The 22,084-nt window shown below is 38.2% G+C and overlaps 1 protein-coding gene across 5 annotated transcripts in view; it reads right to left on the bottom strand.

The window, feature by feature from the left end:
- wrn (WRN RecQ like helicase) overlaps positions 1-22,084 on the bottom strand; it is a 134,495-nt gene that overhangs the window by 6,855 nt on the left and 105,556 nt on the right. For all 5 annotated transcript variants that reach the window (XM_059965363.1, XM_059965364.1, XM_059965361.1 and 2 more), the window contains 6 exons: positions 20,063-20,175; positions 19,335-19,449; positions 15,901-15,990; positions 14,576-14,732; positions 10,809-10,963; positions 2,364-2,480 (listed from right to left, as the gene is read on the bottom strand). In XM_059965363.1, coding sequence (XP_059821346.1) covers positions 2,364-2,480; positions 10,809-10,963; positions 14,576-14,732; positions 15,901-15,990; positions 19,335-19,449; positions 20,063-20,175 — 747 coding nt within the window. The remainder of the gene's footprint in view (positions 1-2,363; positions 2,481-10,808; positions 10,964-14,575; positions 14,733-15,900; positions 15,991-19,334; positions 19,450-20,062; positions 20,176-22,084) is intronic.

Below are 22,084 nucleotides of genomic sequence, written 5' to 3' on the forward strand. Positions count from 1 at the left end.
GGACAAAGCACCCTTCTCCAAATAATTATTTGAGAAAAATCATACAGTTTCTATCTGTGCTGCTGAGTATTTGCATAGAGCTAATCCCTCATTTAAAAAAAATCTTCATTCAGGAAGGAAAAAAGGAAAAAACTGTGAAGACAAGTCATCTCAGGCAGTTCTTAGAAGTCTATGCTTGGTTAGTTACATAGCAACATTAGTAGCCAACTCAATTTCAGATCCTCCTGAGATTATTATATGGGATGATAGAAGATAACAAAACATTACCTTGACTACATACATGAGAAATGAATAAATATAAAACAAAGACATGATACACAGCATAAAAATGAGGAAGGCATATAGATAATCATATTCAAATAGGAATACAAATCATTTGATAAACACATACACAAAGTATGACGATGGGGTGAGAAGAGATGGACTGGAAAGATAACATGCTCTCTACCCTGTCCTTTTATTGACTATCATCATCTCACTAATTAGCGCATGAACCCATTAAATGGTGACTGACTTAGAAAATATTATAATCAGAAATCAGAATTATTATTTTTGACATAAGACATGAAATTTGTTTTGTTGCAGCAAAGACATAAAAGTCTATAAATAGCTGGAAGAATAGTGCAAACGAAAAGAATAATAAGATTATGTTCCTGGGCTATTCAGAAACCTAATAGCAGAGGAGAAGAAGCTGTTCCTGAATCACTTTACATGGGTCTTTAGGCTCCTCCTTATTGGTAACAAGAAGAATGGCATGCCTCGGATGGTAAAAATACATTTGCTAGAATCTGCTGAATGTATCTATTTTCAGAGATTCCAAACTACAAAAATATTTAGTTTTTATGTTTCCTAGACAACTAAAAGTGTCAAAAATCAAATCCGGTATTTACAGATTTTTAAAAAAAGAGACATAACACAGTAACAGGCTCTTCTGGCCCAACGAGCCCACACTGCCCAATTACAACATGCGACTAATTAACCTACTAACCCATACGTCTTTGGAATCTGGGAAGAAAACAGAGCACCCAGAGGAAACCCACCCAGTCACCGGAAGAAAGTACAAATTCTTTACCAGGTGGTGTGGGGTATTGAATCCAAGTTGCTGGTGCTGTGATACTGTTGTGCAAACTGTTATACTACCATGCCACCCATATAATGTGAAGTCTGAAAAGTATGAACTTAAATAGTAGCAGAGGCGAAAGCAAGATCCAAGCTTTGTCAAAAGCATGGGTTATATAGAGAACTTCAAGGCAAGAGATTGAGACAGAAAAGCTGAGTGGTTTAACTAAGAAAGTTCAGAGCATACAGCTGACTACAGTAGCACAATGAGAGTAAAAATGTAAAGGTCAGAATCAGAAAGTGAAGTCCCAGAGGCAGAAAAGCACTGTATCAATTAAGTAAGCTAAAGATAAGGGGTATGAGAAATTGACTTTTAAATTAGTAAGTAGGAAGTTTGCCTAATTAAGTTTAATAAGAACGGAATAAAGTAACACTGAATGAGGTAGCTCAGTAGTTGCAATGGTAGATTTAGCTGGTATTATGTTAATAAGAAATTCCGCAGATATTTAAGCAAATAACTCATAAGTTGTGAAAACTCACCGAAGACACAACTATACAGGATAAATACTGCCATACAGTACAAGTACTGGATGAAGTTTTGATCAGAAACTCAATGAACATAATACTGCAGGTATTCTTGTTAGCCATCCTTGATACAATAACTACTGTTGACAGTAAATAATGACTAGTGAGTAAAGCTGTAAGGATATGCACGTGGAACAGGATGTGGGATAGAACAAGAACCTGAAGTGGTTTGGTTAGACTTCAAGGATGCCAGCAGTAAAATTCAGCCTAAGATAGCTAGAAAGCAGGCAACAAATCAAAAACAAAGAGATAAAGAATTTATGTTAGGTGCCAAAGGTTTCAGTTCGACAATCATTCAGTTGGATAAAATTGTAGCTCATCCAAAACTGGTGACAGACAAGCAGTAGTATTAAAAGGGTAGCTTGAAAATTGGGGACAGGTATGTAGAATGATCCAAAGCTCTGACAAATTCACAATAAATATACATGGAATCAGCCAGCATAAAATGTATAATTTAAATGGATTTCAAAAATATATGCAAACTGGGCCTAAGATACTTATCAACAATAATTTTTAAATAGAATAACTCATTTCCTGAAAATCTTTGTCAAATCACTTGGGGCAAAAATAAATTATGGTTATAGAAATCATATCATTTCTGTATCTATTGTTTCAAAGAAATAGGTAAGTACTTAAAGATAAAATGACCCCATATGCTGACAAATCAAGACCTGGAAGCCCATATTTGGCCAAAAAATAGTTTACTGAAACTTACTCACCTCTGCCTGTGAATCATCAGGCAATTCTTTTGTGCGTGCATTATGCTGCATCCCTGGTTCTAAACTAAGAGAGAGCTTATCGGTTGGCACTTTTTGTCTGCTTCCTGTGTGCTTTCCCTGAAGATAAAACATGCTCATCATTAGTCAGAATAAATTCAAGATGCTTTGTGCAAAAATAAAGGAATTCAGGGAATGTAATACTATAGAATGAAAGCTGTCAGTAGATATTTCTTTGTTTAATTTTCTGCTGTTCTTTCTCATTGCACAGTTGAAGCAGTGGGGATGCCAAAAATTGCAGGGTCCTTAGCAGAAATATTTAAAACATCCTTAGTATCAGGTGAGGTGCCAGAGGACTGGAGAATAGCTGATGTTATTCCTTTGTTTAAGAAAGGCTCTGAGTATAAGAGAAATTATAGGCCTAACATTAATAGTGGGCAAGTTATTGGAAGGTATCCTAAAGGACTGGATATACAAGTATTTGGGTAGACAGGGATTGATTAGGGATGGTCAACATGGCTTTGTGTGCAGCAAGTCATATCTAGCCAATTTTATAGCATTTCTCGAGCAAGTTACAAGGAAAGTTGAAGGCAAGGCAGTGGATGTTGTCTACATTGACTTTAGCAAGGGCTCTGAAAAGGTCCCACATGGGAGGTTGCTCAAGAAAGGTCAGTTGCTCGTCATTCAGGATGAGGCAATAAATTAGACATCGGCTTCACAGGAAAAATCAAAGACTGGTAGTAGATGGTACCCTCTCTGACTGTTGACTTGTGACAGGTGGAGTGCCCCAAGGATCAGTGCTGGATCCTTGGTTGACATCTGTTGACATCGACAATCTGGATGATAATGTAGTAAACTGGATCAGCAAATTTGCAAATGACACCAAGACTGAAGGTATAGTGGACAGTGAGGAAGCTATCAATTCTTGCAGTGGGATCTCCACCAGCTGGAAAAATGGGCTGAAAAATGGCAGCTGGAATTTACTGCAATCAAGTGTGAGGTGTTGCTCTTCGGGAGGACAAATTGGTGGGGGGGGGGGTACTTTCACAGTGAAAGGTATGGTACTGCATGCAGTTCTGATCACCTACATACAGGAAAGATCAATAAGATTGAAAGAGTGCTGAGAAAATTTACAAAGATGCTGCTGGGACTTTACGAGTTATAGAAATAATGAATAGGTTAGGACTTTATTCAACAGAGTGTAAGAGAATGAGGAGAGATTTGAAAGAGGCATACAAAATTATGAGAGATATAGATTGGGTAAGTGTAAGCAGACTTTTTCTACTGAGGATGGGTGAGACTAGTACTGAAGGTCATGAATTAAGAGTGAATGATGAAATGTTTAAGGGGAACATGAGGGGGATCTTTTTCATTCAGAGGGTAGTAAGAGTGTGGAGTGAGCGGTCAGTGGATGTAGAAGTGGGTTTAATTTCAACATTTAAGAGAAATTTAGATAGGTATATAGATGAGAGGGGCATGAGGGGCTGTGGTCTGCAAGCAGGTTGATGAGACTAGGCAGATTATAGTTCAGCACAGACTAGATGAGCCTTAGGGCCTATTTCTCCTCTACACCGTTCCATGACTATGACCTTTTTTTCATTTGCACGATCTTTCAGACTTCATTTGAGCCGATAAATTCCTTTGAAGTATTGTCACCGCGGTAAAGTTGGAGAAACAAAACACAAATTTGGCATAAAATATTCAATTCATCACAATTATATTTATAAAGAAACAAGCATGCAGAGTTAGACTGAGATAAAAGTAGTTATCCAGAGGATAATTAGTCAACCAATTCTAAGTCACATTTATTGTTTATAGCTTTTCATTTAAATAAACTTTGTAAATGAATTCTAACATCCAAAAACTATTTTCCAAAAGAATTGGATGTAATACTTTATTATTATTGTAAGAGATACAAGACAGTAACAGCCCATTCTGACCCAATGAGCCCACACTGCCCAATTACACCCACATGAGCAATTTACCTACTGCCCTGTATGTATTGGAATGTGGGAGGAAACTGAAGCACCCAGAGGAAACCCGCTTGATAACGGGAAGAATGTACTAACTCTTTACAGACAGTGTGGGGAGTTGAATCCGGGTCTCCAGGTGCTATAAAGTGTTGTGCTAACTGCTCTGCCACCATGCCGCGCATATGGTGTCCTTATATTGGGAGGTCTGAAAAGTATGAACTAAAATAAATAGTAGCAGAAGCAAAAGAATGAGAAAACAGGAAGATCAAAGCTTGATCAAAAGCATGGGTTATATAGAGAATGTTAAGGAAAGAGATTGAGACAAAAGGCTGAGCAGTTTAAACAAGGAAGTTCAGAGCATACGGCCGACTAGGGTGACGTAATGGGAGTAAAAATGTGAAGGTCAGAATCAGAAAGTGATGTTTCAGAGGCAAAGAGGAACTGCATCAATGAGGCAAGATAAAGATAGGGGTATGAGAAAATAGTAAGTTTGCTGTAATATCATTATGCTACAGTGCCACCTTACCACCTAGCTATTGTGCTTTCTCTTCACAATACAGGATGTTTTCCTCTTTTTGATTCCTGAAGGACAGCTGGGTAAACTTAATAACAGAGCACAAATCCATATGAACAGAAATTTAAAGGAGCGAGTATAAACCTCCAAGATGAACATGGATACAGGTTAAGTGCATCCTCTGGAGAGTGAAGGGTTTATTTTATTTTTTATTAATTATTTCATTTAGAAGTGCAGCACAGTAACTGTCCCATCCGGCTCAACAAGCCTGTGCTGCCTAATTACATCCATGTGATCAAATAACCTAGTGACCTGTTTTTGGAATGTGGGAGGAAACCAGAGCACCTGGAAGAAACCCACAAGGTCATGGGGAGAATGTACAAACTCCTCACAGACAGTAGCAGAATTGAACCTGGGTCATTGCTACTATGATCATATTATGCTAACCGCCACACTACTGTACCGCCCTCGTAAGGGGACAGATCATATGCAGCCTGAATTTACTTACTACTAAAGGACTCCTGCTTTAAAAAAATACTGCATCCCTTGTCGCCAAGAACTAGTTTAAAAAGTAAAGTGTTCCCCACATTCAGTAATTCAGGCAATGGAAATTCATCCTTAGGGAATTCTTAAATCACTATGAAAGTTTCATACATGGAATAAAAATTCACTCTTATGGAATTTTTTGTGAAAACAAAAGCTAAATACAGGATGGGATGGAGCGTTAACTTTGTTGAAAATGATTCACACAGTGAAGAGGCATCACACGCACATGGATCAAGAAACACAAATTGAAAAAGGAATCAATTTGTGTTGATTTATTTACATATCTTATCCCACACAAATGCTGAGACTGCAGATTTTATTCCAGGTCTCAGTTACTTGAGTAGTGATTTGTGAATTCTGTAATGACAAACTTCTGTTCCCTGAATGTCTGTAATGTTTGAGGGAGGAGGGGTGGGGTAAACTCAAAATGCAAAAGAAACAACTTCTGTCAAGTGCTCACATAGAATAAAGAACAGTAAAGCACAGGAACAGACCCTCTGGCCCATAGTGTGCTGAACCAGGTACAAACGGCCAGTGAAACTAATCCTTTCTGCCTACATAATGCACACATCCTTCCACTTTCCTCATATTCATGTGCCTACCTAAACATCACTTAAAAATTCCTAAAGTATCCACCACCTCAGGCAGTCCAGTCACCCACAATTCTGTGTAAAAAATGTGCCCCTCATATCTCCTTTGAAATTACCTTAAATGCATGCCCTCTGGTACTAGACATTTCAACTTTGGGGAAAAGATACTGTCTGTCTACTCTATGCTTCTCATAATCTTATAAGCGCTGTTACATCCGTAGCCCCCTCCTTTGTGAGAATCGCAAGATCACTGTTGGGTTGGGTCAAGGGGCCCAGGAAATGAGAGAGTGACGTGCAGAATGCCTCGTTTCCCCGTAAAGCTACAGGACATGGCCATTGTCTCCGGAAGACAAAGTTTGGATTGGAGAATGTGCTAAGTGAACGCCCTCAGGCAAAGTGGGCTGGTTGAGCGAGAGACTGCATCACCCCCAACCTGACTGACATCTACGACCCTGCGAGTCAGGATAAAAGAGGGTCTGTAGGAACAGCCCCTCAGATGCACCAGAAGAAACGTTAAGCGACCACGTAACAGCAGGAAGTCATCTGAAGGAGGCCACGTGCGTTCAGTTCCATTGCTGGAACTGGTGGCTGGAACCACGGAAAACGGCTTTTAGCTAACAACGGAGAAACCCACTCCCCTGACTCAACGGATTGGCATCATAAAAGACATGGGCAAGTTTAAACCGCCTCACTCTTAAACCCAAAAACGCTGCAGCTTGAACGAACTAACAGTGACTGTTATATTTCCATCGGACAATACATTATCCCTAGACAACGATAGAGCAATTTCTGATTGGTTATTATTATACCCGCGCTTTAGATTTAGTATTGACGATGTATATTATCTGTATGTTTGCATTAATTTTATTTTTGTGCCCTTTATCAATAAATACTTTTTAAAAAAGTACCATCAGACTTCAACGGACCTCTCTATCTTTGCTGGTAAGTGATCCAGTTACGGGATTTCATAACAGCGCCTATCAGATCTCCCATCAGCCTCTGCCACACCAGAGAAGACAACCCAAGTTTGTCCAACCTCTCGTTATAGTACATGCTCTCTAATCCAGACAGCATCCTGGAAAACCTTTTCTGCACTCTCTCCAAAGCCTCAATATTCTTCTTATAATGGGGCGACCAGACTGTATGTAATACTCCAGATGTGGCCCAACTAGTGTTTTATAAAGCTGCAACATAACTTTCTCACTCTTGAACTCAATACCTCGACTAATAAAGGCAAGCATGCTATATGTTTTTTCTTAACTACCCTACCAACCTGTGTAGCCACTTTCAGGGAGATATGAACTTGGACCCCAAGGTCCCTCTGCTCATCAACACTGATAAGGGTCTTGTCATTAGCAGAGTATTGTTTCTTTCCATTTGATCTACTAAGGTGCAACATTTCACCTTTGGCCGGATTAAGCTCGATCTGACATTTAACCATCCATATCTGCAATTGATCTATATCCCACTGTATCCTTTGTCAGTCTTCTACACCATTCACACCACCACCAATCTTCGTATTATCTGCAAACTTACTAACCTACGCATCTACATTTTCTTCCAGGTCACTTATATACATAACAGCAGAGGTCCCAACACTAATCCCTGTGGAACACCACTAACCACAGATGTCCCATTAGAGTAGGTCTCTTCAACCACTACCCTGTCTAAAATGGGCAAGCCAGCTCTGAATCCAAAATGTCAACTCATGCATCTCAATTTTCTGGATGAGCCTCCCATATGGGACCTTATCAAATGGCTTACTAAAATATATGGAGACAACATCTACAGCTCTATGTTCATCAATCACCCTCATCATATTGTCAAAAAACTTAACCAAATTATTAAGACACAGAGACCTATACGGTGTCCTTTGCTGTTTATTATGTATACAAGTTACCTGGATGAAAATGTACTGTAGATAGGTCAGTTGGTAAATTTACTCATGTTATGCAAATTCATGATACAGACATTTTCTATATGCAACATCACATAATGTGAAGACGTATTGCAGATACTATACTACAGGCTTTTAAGTTAATCCATCTATATGCCCCAGGAAATATATAAATGATAGAAAACACTAATTTCACCTCTTCAAGCTCAGAAAGACATTTTGAGTCCATTCTATGAAGGTAAAAAGACAAAACAATCTTATTAATATATGTTCCATGGGACAAAGTGATATAAATGTATAGAAATGTAAAACATTGATGGTATTCTACTGCCACCTATTGGCTTCACAATACCCCCAAAACAAATCAGATTCAATAAAGGGGTATAGACTGGATAAATACATGCAGACATTTTTCACTCAAGTTGGATGAGACTAGAAGTTGATGTCATAGACTTAAAGTGAAAAGTGAAATATTTTAAGGGGAACCTGAAAGAAAACTACTTCCCTCAGAATCTGGTGCGAGTATAGAACAAGCCACAAACAGAAGTGGTAGATGTAGGTTCAAATGTAACATTCAAGAGAAACTTGGATAGGTACATCAATGAAAAGGATATGGAGGGCTTTGGTCCAGGTGTAGGTAAGATGGGATTAGGCAGTAAGGCAGGTTGGCATGCACTAGATGAGCCAAAGGATCTGTTTCTATGTCTATAACTCTAATGGAATCTCAGAAAATATTAACATGATACCACATCAAAAGCAAGCATACACTTTATATGGCAATGATGTAATTATTATTTCACAATGACGATTTTGGCTTGGGAAATTTGGTACATTTTCTTTAGGTGTGCTGACTACTATTGTCTCCTATGGAAGCCGTGCATTGACACATACAGTACAGTAACTTCTCAAACTTTAAAAGTTCTAATTTAGTTTTATATTCCTGTGACCATTTAAAACAAGATCACTGTCAATGGTTATAGCTGAGAACTATCTTCAGTTTAGTTTCTGCTTCCTTTCAAGAATATACTTTTTGCTTTTTTTTGTCAAAATATTGCGTTCCTTTCTGATCACCTATTTATAGGAAGTATGTGGAAGTTTTAGAGAGGGTGCAGAGGAGATTCACCAGGGTACTAGATTAGAGAGCATGCCTTAGGTTGAGTGAGCTAGGACTTTTCTCTTTGGACTGAAGGAGGGTGAGAAGTGATTTTTAATAGGCGTATACTAGATGATAAGAGGCACAGGATTGAGTGGATAGCCCCAGACATTTTCCCAGGGTGCAAATGGCGAATATGCGGAGGAATAATTCTGAGGTGGCTGTAGAAAAGTATACGAGGAGTGTCAGAGATAAGTTGTTTTTTTTAACTTTTCAACCTTTCCTTCACTCAAGTACTAATGCATGCCGTCAAAGACGTAAACCTGGATGGGTCATTCTTTGACCTATGTCGCCTTGCGGCACACATAAAGACCCTCCGAAAGCTGTTCATAGAAGCGCTCTTTGCAGATGACTGTGCACTCATGGCGCACCAAGAGGACCACCTACAAACAATGGTCAGCAGATTCTCTGCCGCATCTAAATTGTTCAGCTTGACAATCAGCCTCGGTAAAACAGAGGTCCTCCTGCAGCCTGCACCTAACAGCGCCCCGCCACAGCCATGCATCACCATCGATGACACACAACTACTGAACGTTGACAACTTCAAATACCCGGGGAGTACCATCTCCAGCGACGGTGCCCTTGATAAAGAAATCTTTATCACCCTTGATAAAGATCCAGAAAGCAAGCCAAGCACTTAGAAGGCTCCGGGTCAAAGTTCTGCAGCACCAAGACATTCGCTTCTCCACTAAACTGAAGGTTTACAATACTGTTGTGGTCTCATCATTTCTGTATGGCTGTGAAACCTAGACAATGTATCGCAGACATGTCAAACAGCTTGAACAATTCCACAATCGTGCTCTGCGATCAATCATGCAAAGCTGCTGGCAAGACCATATCTCCAATCTGACAGTCCTGGACCGAGCTAATTCCACAAGCATTGAAGCCAAGGCTTTGAAGGCTCAGCTCAGATGGACCGGCCATGTGATCAACATTGTTGAGTCCAGAATGCCGCATCAGTTGTTCTACGGAGAACTGGAGCAGGGCAACCTTGCCCAAGGTCACCCAAGGAAGAGGTACAAGGACAACCTCAAGTCAAACCTTAAGTGGGCCAAACTCCAGCCCTGTGATCTCAAACACACTGCTGCTGATCGGTCCAAGTGACACAATCTATGTTCCATGGCAGCAAACAACTTCCAAGCCAACTGGCGCATGCAGCGCCTCAAGGCAAGTCAAGAAAACCACAGGAAGGCGTCCACTCCTGCCCCAACAGGCGGTGCTCCTTGCCCCATCTGCAACCGTAACTGCGCTTCAGACTTTGGCATTGAAGTCATATGCGTGCCCACAGACGTTGACTGCGCCACACATCCATCTTCCTTGGACTTCGAGAGACTACTACTACTAGATGATAAGAGGCACAGGATTGAGTGGACAGCCCCAGACATTTTCCCAGGGTGCAAATGGCAAACATAAGGAGGCATAATTCTGGGGTGGCTGTAGAAAAGTATAGGAGGAGTGTCAGGGATAAGTTGTTTTTTCTTAAACACAGAGAGTGATGGAGTGCCCTGCTGGGAGTGGTGGTAGAGGCAGATACATTAAGGATGTTTAATAAACTGTTAGATAGGTACATGAATGATAGAGAAATGGAGGGTTATATAGGGTAGAAAGGCTACATTGATCTTACAGTTAGATTAGAAGGTCAATACAACATTGTTTACCAAAGGGTGTGTGCTATGCTGTAATGTTCCAAAATCTATAAAATCACATTTGGGTCAATCAGGTATTTTGCTCATTTTATTGAGAAGGTACAGAAGGGTCTTCAACAAAATACTCACAGATGTTTCAATCCAGATTAGTTCTTCTTTGACATGAGATTCGGAACTGGACGCTGCTGAATCTACTTGGGGAAGATTAGTTTCAACATGGGAACTTTGTGTCTGGCAAGAGTGCTTATCATCATTGTCTGTCTGAACAAGTGCCTTCTTAAAGTCTAGAGATGCAACATAAAAATAAATCATTAATTCCAAGACTTTAATTGGAAAGATCAAGAAACACACTTACTGTTTCGTCTCTTTTCTCTAAATCTTCCCTGGACATTAGAGCAGAAAGTTGTCTTACTGACAAGTCTTTGGTGACTCATTACCATTAAGTATTGCATAGGATTAGCACTGCCCATTTTTTTTTTGTTACTTCCCTTAGCACCTAGCATACTCAATGGGTGTCACATCAGATATCAAGAATTTGGGGAAATATATCAAAGACTCAGCAATACTGTATTTGGAGTACAAAGTAAGTTTACTCTATCCCATTCTACATGAAATTTTACATTTCTATTATTGCAATACCTTAATACATTTTGATTTGTGGATTTACATTAATTTGTTAATAGTGCTTTGAAAGGATTACATATTATGCACCAGTCTACTGTATGTAATGGCACTTGTTCCACCAACAACTCTGACCAGATAACTTCTGAACAAAAAAATGAAATGTGAAGACATTTGAGACACTTACATTATTGCAATAATTTCATGATTTCAACTAAAGTTGCATTTAAAAAAAACACCTGCACTGACAGTCTGAACTCTAGACTGAAAGAATTAGTGCAGTAAAGTAGAGCTTGTTGTTGCACTAGTAATCCTTTCTGAACTTTGAACTTCACTGTTCATGTAGTTTGAATTCCACAAATAAATAGAAATTTTAAAAGGTGGCTTAAGTAGAAGCTGCCATGAAGCTTCAGATTGTCAAATGTTATTAATGTTATTTCAGATGGGGAAGGGTACCACTTCCCTGATCTAATTAATGTACAACTATAGCCTCAAACTAACTGCTCTCTGAAATCTTCTACAACACAATTTGGTCCCTTTAAAATGGGGATGAACACCATACCCTGAAGCTTATAGATGCCAGTTATGAGTGTATAATTTTAATTTCACTTTGGTACCCTAACTCCTTCCCTTTTAAAATGAAAATAGAAAATGTTGGCTCCATAGTTCTTACATTGAGTCTTTGACCTGAAGCTAACATTTTTTTTTATTTTCACAGATGCAGCCTAACTTGCTTAGTACTTCTCTACTTTCCTTTCAGATTTTCAATTATCTGTAGTTTCTTTTTGATTTTCTCTCTCTTTTAAAATACAGTGCCTATAGGAAAAAGTCTTCAACTCCCTTGGAAGTTTCCAAGTTTATAACACTGAATCACAGTGGCTTTTTTCTTTTCAAATCTTTTTATTATTATTATTATTATTATTCAAAATACAAGAGTACATTGAAGTAACACTTAAAATATCTCAAAAGAGAAAAAAAAACAATATTAAGGATTGAAAAATATGGTCACACAAAAAAAAAAGAAAAGAAAAAACCCTACTAAAGCAAGAAAAAAAAGAGAGAAAAAAAAAGGGACCCATTAGGTGTTCAACCCCGGAGCCACGTGTCTTACAAAAAGCTTCTAAAGATAAACATCAAACCGCCAGCTAAAAAAATTATACCAAAATTTACAATTAGATCGTGGAGAAAATCTATCAATTAACTCAAATGGTAATAACGAGCAAATAAACCCCACCTTTTCTCAAAATCTAACATAAGTTCGAAGGTTCGACTTCTAATTTTCTCCAAACTAAGACATAACATCACTTGAGAGGACCATTGTGACAGAGTGGGAGTCCATGTATCCTTCCACTTCAACAAAATGGCCCTACTAGCTATCAATGTAACAAACGCAATAACATGTTGGTCAGACAAAGAAATACTACAAAGAGCACAGTTAATTTGTTAGGTTGTTAACTAATTTTTAAGTGCTTTAGAAATTGTAGAAGTTGTCTGATTTGGCTTTTTTTGAAAGTGATCAATAGAAAAGACTCTTTTGTGTCACAATATAAAGAAACTTCTACAAGTTGGTCTACATTTACTACAATTATTAAACACAAAATAATTGATTGTATAACTACTCACACACTTCAAGTCAGTATTTAGTAGATCTACCTTTGGCAGCAATTACAGCCTTACAGCCTTGAGTCTGTGCAGATAGGTCTCTAACAGCTTTGCATAGCTGGACACTGCAATTTTTCCCCATTCTTCTTCACAAAACTGCTCAAGCTCTCTCAGATTGCATGGGGATCGTGAGCGAACAGCCCTTTTCAAGTCCAGCCACAAATTCTCAATTGGATTGCGGACTGGACTCTGACTTCGCCACTCCACGACATTAACTTTGTTGTATTTAAGCAATTTTCTGTATAACTTTGGCTTTATTTGGTTATTGTATTGCTGGGAAACAAACCTTCTCCCAAGTTGCAGTTATCTTGTAGACTGTATCAGGTTTTCCTTCCAGGATCTCCCTGTATTCGTTCCACCCTCTACTTCACACTGACTTGTGCTTTTCAATAAACTTTTTGTGGAATTGCTTGGAGTGTTCTTTTGTCTTAGTTGTGTAGTTTTGCCACGATACTGACTCGCAAGCAGTTGGACCTTCCAGATACAGGTGTATTTTTACCACAATTAATTGAAACACCTTGACTGCACACAGGTGGTTGCCATTTCACTAATTATGTGACTTCTAAAACTTATTGGCTGCATCAGTGATGACTTGGTGTGTCATACTAAAGAGGGTGAACACTTATGCAATCAATTTCTTTTGTGTTTGAAATCTGTAATTAATTTGGATCACTTTGTAGTAATCTGTTTTCACTTTGACACAAAAGAGTCTTTTTTTGTTGATCGGTGTTAAAAAAAGAGACAAACTGAATCCACTGTGATTCAATGTTGTAAAACAATAAAAAATGAAAACTTCCAAGTAAGGGCTGTGAATACCTTTTGAGAGGCACTAGTTGTCTAGTAATTGGATTCAGAATGGGCCTATCCTCAGAGGGCAGTGGGTGGTAGTAGAAGGTGATATTCTGCCTGGAGGTCAGTGACCACTTATTTTCCGCAGGGATCTGCTACCTGGATTATAAAGCATGTCTTATGAGGATAGGTTGCATGAGCAAGGGTTTTTCTCTTTGGAACGAAGAAGGGTGAGACTTGATAAGAGAGGTACTGTATAAGATGATAAGAGGCATTGATAATGTGGAGAGGCATTGATAAGGTGACTGGACGAAAGCATAGGGGGAGAATGTGAAGTGGTAATTGCATGGAAGGAGTGGACATTTAAGAGACTCTTAGATAGGCACATGGTTTAAAATGAAAACGGAGAGCTACATGGGAGGGAAGGGTTAGATTAATTTTTGAGTAGGTCAAAGGGTCAGCACAACAGCATGGGCTATTAGCACCTACTGTGCTGTACTGTCCTGCATTAACAAATGATCATCCATCTTGTGTGTATCTTAGTAATGTTAACAATTTGATAATGATACACATTTTCAGCAACTATAACAGTGTAGTATTTCAGAACAATTCTTTTCTTTAATACTTTACGCTGTGTAGTATCCAAAGGAGAAAGGAGACGACAATGATTGCAGAATGAAATTGTCACTTTTTGTTTGCAAAAAATGTGTAAGACATATCCATTAAAACATGTTCAATTATAAAGTTCAATTATTACTAAACTGATTTGTTCAGTTTCCACTGAAGACCGGATAATTACCTATGCTAGACTCACTTAATTTTACCTGAAGTAGATGAAGGATTGTGCATCGTCCTCACATTCAGCTCCTGGACTGGATGACCAAGTCCAGCTTGATTAACACCCATGTTATCAGATTTTGGTGCAAATGAATGGCGACCAACTGCAGGAATAATCACATTGCTTGAATCCCTGGTGCTGATCTAAAACAAAAAAAACACATGAAATCACTAGAATGATATTCAGAATTTGGTTCATGGTGCCTCATCAGTGATTTTTCAGGAATCTGCAGATCTGTTTGAATGCAGAGAAACAGTAATACATTAATTCATAAATGCAACATGATATACTAAATAGACAATAGGTGCAGGAGTAGGCCATTCACTGATGGCTGATCATCCACAATCAGTACCCTGTTCCTGCCTTCTCCCCATATCCCTTGACTCCACTATAAGAGCTCTATCTAACTCTCTCTTGAAAGCATCCAGAGAATTGGCCTCCGCTGCCTTCTGAGGCAAAGCATTCCACAGATCTACAACTCTCTAGGTGAAAAAGCCTATCCTGAACTCCATTCTAAATGGCCTACCCCTTATTCTTAAACCGTGGCCTCCGGTTCTGGACTCCCCCAACATCAAGAACATGTTTCCTGCCTCAAGTGTGTCCAATCCCTTAATAATCTTATATGTTTCAATATGTTTAAATGTATCGTTTGTGATGTTTTATCTACTTAGCAATATAAATAATAGTGGAAGGGCTTTGATTTAACAATTTTTCATTGAGAAAGTACTTCATAAGGTTTTCCTGTTTCAAGCATTCAATAATCTTATAATTATTATGCTTTTCTTTATTTTTTATATAATAAAGTAGTAAGGGTGTGAAGAGAAAAGAAGAACAAAGCATCTCGATAAATTACAACAAGGAATTATATGAGATTCTAATGTTTGTTTTGGAGGTTAAACACATTATAAAAGGATTGACACAAAGTAAACTCAGATCTTTACTCTGAATATTAAACTACAGAAGAAGTAGATCTAATTGCAATGTTCAAGTTTATCTCTCCGCAAAGATTGGAGCCAGAGGCATGGAATGTGGTGAGAGAGTGGTAGGAATTTATTATCCTCAAGACCTTTATTAGAAGAGAAGAAAAAATGCTTAAACAATTTAACAGTTGTACAAGCATTGCAATAAATAAAAAGTCAAAGTCTAGATACTTTAAAAAGCTAAAGATAAGCATGACACACTTCAGAATTTACAAATGGCAGTAATCACTGTTGTTATATTAAATATCTTAGTAGTAAATACCGAGTAGCCTATAAAAATCCAAAAATTACAAGAACTAGGTGAAGTGGGTACTTTTGAATGACTTCTTACCGTTGTTAAAGACACAATATTAGACTGGGGGTGAAAGGCAGAGTTTGGATGGACCACTGGATTTTGAGTTGAAACAGGAAACTTGTCCACCTGGTGGGGAAAAAAAAACACAAAAAAGGTGAATCATTCAGCTATGCTTACGGCACACAAGAGAATACAGTCGGCCCTCCTTATCTGTGAATTCCTCATCCGTGAATCGTGAAAACCCAGAAGTGCTCTTCCAGAACTTGTTGTTCAAGCATGTACAGATTTTTTTTCTTGTCATTATTCCCTAAACAATGCAGTATAACAACTATCTTACACAGCATTTACATTGTGTTAGGTATTGTAAGTAATCTAGAGATGATTTAAAGTATACGGGAGGATGTGTGTGGGTTATCCTGGATCAGGATCGAAAAAAATCGGAAGTCCTCTTACTAAGTCGGAACAGGTACATCTGGTATTAATTAGTGTCAGTTAGTCAAACGTTTGCATTCATATATAGTGTATATTTTACCTTTCTATGCATATAAAACACTTAAGAACGTATGTTTCAGCATCGGGCTTGGGAAGTTCCCGAGTTCGATCTAGTGACAGATCGCTATGGAGTGCGCTCTCCACCATGCCGGGTTGATGTAGAGAATCAAAAACCCAAAACCCAATAATTAAACCACTGTGTTACTTAGTAATAATTGTAGCTTTCATCGAGCAGAGTCTTTCTCACTTTATCCTTTAAAATTGTTCCGATCGTTGACCAACATAGCCTAACGCTTTTCCAATGACCGATGGCGTTTCACCTCTTTCCGATCACTTTATTATTTCCACTTTATTTTCAATCGTTATCATGATTATTTTCGTGAACAGAAACACTACGGATTCATATCTCTACTGCTGGGTCCTAAGGTCCACTGCATTGATACAGATTGAATAAGGAACTTAAGCATCCGCTAATTTTGGTATCCGCGAGGGTCCCGGAACCAATCCCTCGTGGATAAGGAGGGTCGACTGTACTCTTTCCAATAAAATCATCACTGGTTCATAATTCTGAATACTGAATAGTAGCGGCAACTTACTCATTTCTGAAGGCTAACCCACTGCTTCATAGTGCACTTGGCACCATGGAGAGGGAACAAATTTTCAGGCAAAGAAAATCCCTTTCCAAACTATGTTAATAAATAAATTACTAACTAAGCCCCGTAAAATTAAATACAGTTTGCTTCAAGTGAACTTATTTATGGCCAGGTAGTCGTGTTAAATAATCCTGCTTAACTTCACAAAACTTCTGAATATTAACTATGCAATCTTATTTACTTCGAAGATTAGAAAGACATTTTGTAATGAAAAGAAAACCAGAGGTTACTTTTAACTATTCACAAGCATGTGCCAGTCTACTCAACTCACTAATTAAACATACAATTATTTTTGCAGTATCTTAATAAAAATCAATTATGTTAAACAATGATGAAACACCACTACCCACGCCCATCTTTGAACAGTGTAATATTATTAAATACTGCCTGAAAGGCAGATGATGCATCAGGTTAATATTATATTCAAAGATTAACACCGCCAATTGCCCAGCTCTCCTTTAGGACTAAGAACAAGTTTTAAATGGAACTCTGAGATTCACATCTAGAACCCCAATAATTAATGAATTCAAGTTTCTCTTAATCAGAGTATGGTCAAATACATCTCTAGGCTAACTCTTGACTCCTAGATGATTTGTTTATGAGTCCCTTGTCATTGAAATTTCTTTTCTTCTTCTCTGTTCTTTATCTAAAACTTTTGTTCCTTACCCAATAAAATTACAAACTTTGCTTCAGAACTGATCTTTCCAAAGTTGGATCACCTTGCCTCTTAAAATTTAAAATACTCAAGATAATGGAAAAGCACATCAACCACCTAGACAGTTGAAATTAATACAGGAGCTTCTACTTACAAAACCTCTAAACCTCTGCAGGATTTCTTTCTTTACAGATTTATACATTGGATTGTTCAACTCTTAGTGTGCACTGATCTGGCAGTAAAGATTCTGGTCCAAGATCATTTGAAGTCACTGACAGGAAAGCTCATATACACTGAAGGAAAGTATCACAGTATTGGCATTAATCTGATGTCTATTGGGTGAAAGCAATCTACTAATTATCCTTCTAATTTTTGTTTTAAGATCCAAAAGGATGTATATATACATCAATATATATCAAAAGGATTTAAAGTAGATTTCAAAATAGACATAGAAAGATTTCCAATAAGATGGCAACGCACTCAGGTGCAGTGGCCTCTTGGGGGTCAACCAAAGGTGTTTTTTGTCTTTTTTATGATAGCAAGACGAAACTGGACTTTAAGAGCTTCAGGTACTGCAGGTCTACCCCCATCCATGAGCTGCTCATTGGTGGAGGAACTGACTTGGTGTGGACCGAGTTGCTGCCTGCTACAGGAAGGCATTGAAAGCATCGTAGTTGATGCTTGAAGGTAGCGTGCAGTGTGACAGCAGGTAATTGTCTTGGACGTTTCTCTTATGACCACAAGACCCGGATAATGTATGATGCCGCAGGCTCATTTCCCTAGTTTGTTGCTGTGATACACATCGGGGGAGCTGCATAGCTTTGGCTGTAACAATAACTAGGCCTCAATCCACGGTCTTGCCTACTGATGCAGTCTAGAAAAGGACACAGCAGAGGCAGTGTAGCATGGCATCCATGCTTTGTTTGGAGGCTGGCCTCTCAGAGACCCTCCAGTGACTGATCTGAGGAATGACTAGCTGGATTGTATGTTTGTCTGTGCAATGCTGGGAACTGCGTGAACTTGTAGGACACTCCTCTCAGGGACATATACACATTTTTTTAAAGTGACTGTATGTTTGCTTGCTAACTTGAAGGTGCTGTGTGTTCCTTGCACTGTGTACAGGAAGTGTTTCCCCTTGCCCCCTAAGGAATGCTATTTCATTCTGCTGTTTTCATGTATGGTTGAATGATAATTAAACTTGAACTAATAGAGTACAGCCATTCCGCAATCCAGTCTCCCTTTCAGTGAGAGTCTAATCGTACTTGCTTGCTCATTAACTGATAGCCCCTATACAAGTCATTTGTGGGAGTATGGCAGCATTTTGCCTTACAGCACCAGAGATCTGGTTTCAATTTCCACTGCTCTCTGTCCAGAATTTGCACATTCTCCCCATGACCATGTGGGCTTTCTCTGGGTGCTCCAGTCTCCTCCCACATTCAAAAGACATATGGGCTAATTAGGATTAGTAAATTGTGGGCACGCTATGTTGGCACTGGAAGCATGGCAACACTTGCAGGCTGTCCCCAGTACATCCATGGATTGTGTTGATCATTGATGTAAACAATCCCTTTCACTGGATGCTTCAATATACATGTGACAATTAAAGCTAATCCTTGAAACAATTTTAGCAGATTGAAATCCAAAAAAAGTTTTTTTTTTGTACAAAATACCTCCAATTGATTGACTTTGCAGAACTCCTTGATAATTTTTAGGAAAGGAGCAAGCACAGCTGACTTAGCTAGAGATACACCGTCAATTCTTTTCAGATTATCCGGAGTTGTTGGCCTGTTGGTTGAAAGGAAAAGAATTAAAATGGGCACTTTGAACCTACATAAATATCATTCACGAAGAATATTGACGTAAAGTAGTTATAAAGGCATTAGAGGGGATAATGAAGACAAATACTGGAAACATCTAACAGGTCAGACAACAATTAACATTTTAATGATATCCTCCCCACTACTTTTCACTAATCCACTTCCTTTCTTTTGCCCTTCCCTCAGAATACATCCATTATATCACTTGTCCTTCACTTGCCTGAGATGAAAGACTATCTGTACTAAAACAAGGGATTGACATTGTTTGCCAATGCCAATACATTTTTAAAGTGCTGCCAATTTTCTATTTCCATTTTACATATCAAAATGTTGCTACAAGACTCTTTATTCGTGTATCTTACAGGTCCAAAACTAAAAAGTGACATCAAAAAGTACCATAATCATAAGATATGAACTAAAATCCAGATCAAGAAGCATTAATCACTTCTCAAAACAAATAAAATTTCAAATATATATCACCAGATGTTTTTAAGTCAATGAGCTCATTGTCTATTTGCACTAGCGAAGTTATGTGCAATTCTATCATCTAGACTCAAATGTAGTTTCTTTTTCAACAATACCTTATCTTGGCAAACTCTAGTAATATTTTGTTCGTAGCCAAAATAGCTGGAGGAACATCTTTCTCACTGGCAATATTCTGCCTTGCTGTCAGCAATTTACCATATAATTGACTCTGTTGAGAAAATCACAAAATTCATGAATACAATGACAAGAAAGCATACTTTAATCTAAATGCTTTTTATTAGTAAAACAGCCTTGCTCATAAAACAAAGAACCTGTTATTCACAAAGGATAAGGAAAATGCTCAATAATCATGATGCATACAACAAATAAAAGAATGGGAAATTTACAACTAAACCTAACACAGCATGTACTGTTAGCTTTCAAGACATCACAAAACTTCACAGAAAATAAGGAATTAAATATAAAAATAGAATATTGAGGCACAACAGACTTTGATGGTACAGGTGCCCCCCCCCCCCCCTTTACAAAGGTAGAACTTTCCTATGAAACATTTCTTAAGCTGAAATGGCGTAAAGTGAAGAACCATTAATTTATATGGGAAAAATTTTCATAAATGCGAAAATACTCTTTGTAATGCAAAAACAGGTTACTAATGTAGGTCTTTCGTAAAAGCGAAGCGGCGTAAAGCGAACATTCGTAAAGTGGGGAACACCTGTATTAGGTGGTAATAGGCTGGACTTATTTGTGGGGAAAGGGTGGGAGAGGGAGTGTCATAGTTGTAGTAGTAGGTTACAAATATAAATATAAAGTCAAAAATTGAGACAGAAGGGTTGCCAAAGGGCCCGTATTGTGCTGTAGGTTTTCCATCTTTCTAATACCTATAGGCAAAGACAGTCAAATCGCATAAATAGAACCCACAGAGGAGAGTAAATCATTAAACCATATCAATAATCTAATCCCAGAACTAATTTGCTTGATTGAGTCTCTGGCTGTATTTCTCCCTCTTAAAACATGGAAACTTGCTGATAATAGTCCAGTTATCTCAGAGGACAGAGATTATCAATTCCATTGTATATGGGAACAGATACCATTTTAATAGATGGATAAAGGAGGGGAACAGTAAGAAAATAGGAACAAGGAAGACACATCAAATTGGAATTACAGCTAAGAATGGAGGGTGAATGCTATCTCTATATTCTTCTGGCTTCAAGACTCAGGTTAACGCTGCTGTCTAGTGCTAGTTCATGTAAGGTTCAGAACTGAGGAAGTAGACTGCCAGTCTCTCTGATTAAAAAGCAAAGAATACAGTCTTTTTTTTCCAACTGGAGAATGCCTGATCCCAGCAATTTTTGCTCAGAGATCCTCAATGTCAAAAATTTTATGTCAACCAATTAAAGTTTGATTTTCATTTCAGAAGGGATATTGTTAAAACAGGTTAAAGTGTACCAGTTTTTAAAAACTCTGGAATATTGTATTTCCTTTCTGTTTTTTACATCCTATCTTTGACTCCAGCAGAAACAGTTCCTTGAAATCCATTATCTTATCCATTTGTCTAAATATGTCACTCTTAGTATTAAGACCAGAACTGGATGCTGGTTGCGGTCAGAGTGTGTGGGAATTAATTTCCCTAGATTGTAAATCATAGAAACCAATCATTTCGGAGTATATAAACTAAATGACTGAGCATTAAGGGAGGAAGGGGAAGACTATCAGAAGACCAGAAACAACTGAAGAAATCCACATGGGACTACAGTTGTGGGCAATCCAAAAAAAGGTCTGATAAGTTCAGCAGGTCATCATGATGTGCATTTTAAACATGAAGTAAAGACATTAAAATCCTCAAGTTCTTTCCCAACGTACATGACGAACATACCCTTCTTGGGATTCTAGCCAGGTGCAGATGTAATATACAATGATACGGATACAATGTATCAATTTTAACCAATGTATCAATGACAAACTCAGCCACTTTCATCAGGGATGAAGCTCAGTCATGCCTAATCTGGTGGTATTTATACTCCTATTGTCTGTCCCTCCTGATTGGTTAGTCCTCATCCAATCAAGTTTCCGCTATCCCACCTTGTTTTAAAATCAAATTCCAGTTCTTACTTAGAGCA

Source organism: Hypanus sabinus, chromosome 3 (assembly GCF_030144855.1).
Source record: "Hypanus sabinus isolate sHypSab1 chromosome 3, sHypSab1.hap1, whole genome shotgun sequence".
NCBI lineage: Eukaryota > Metazoa > Chordata > Chondrichthyes > Myliobatiformes > Dasyatidae > Hypanus > Hypanus sabinus.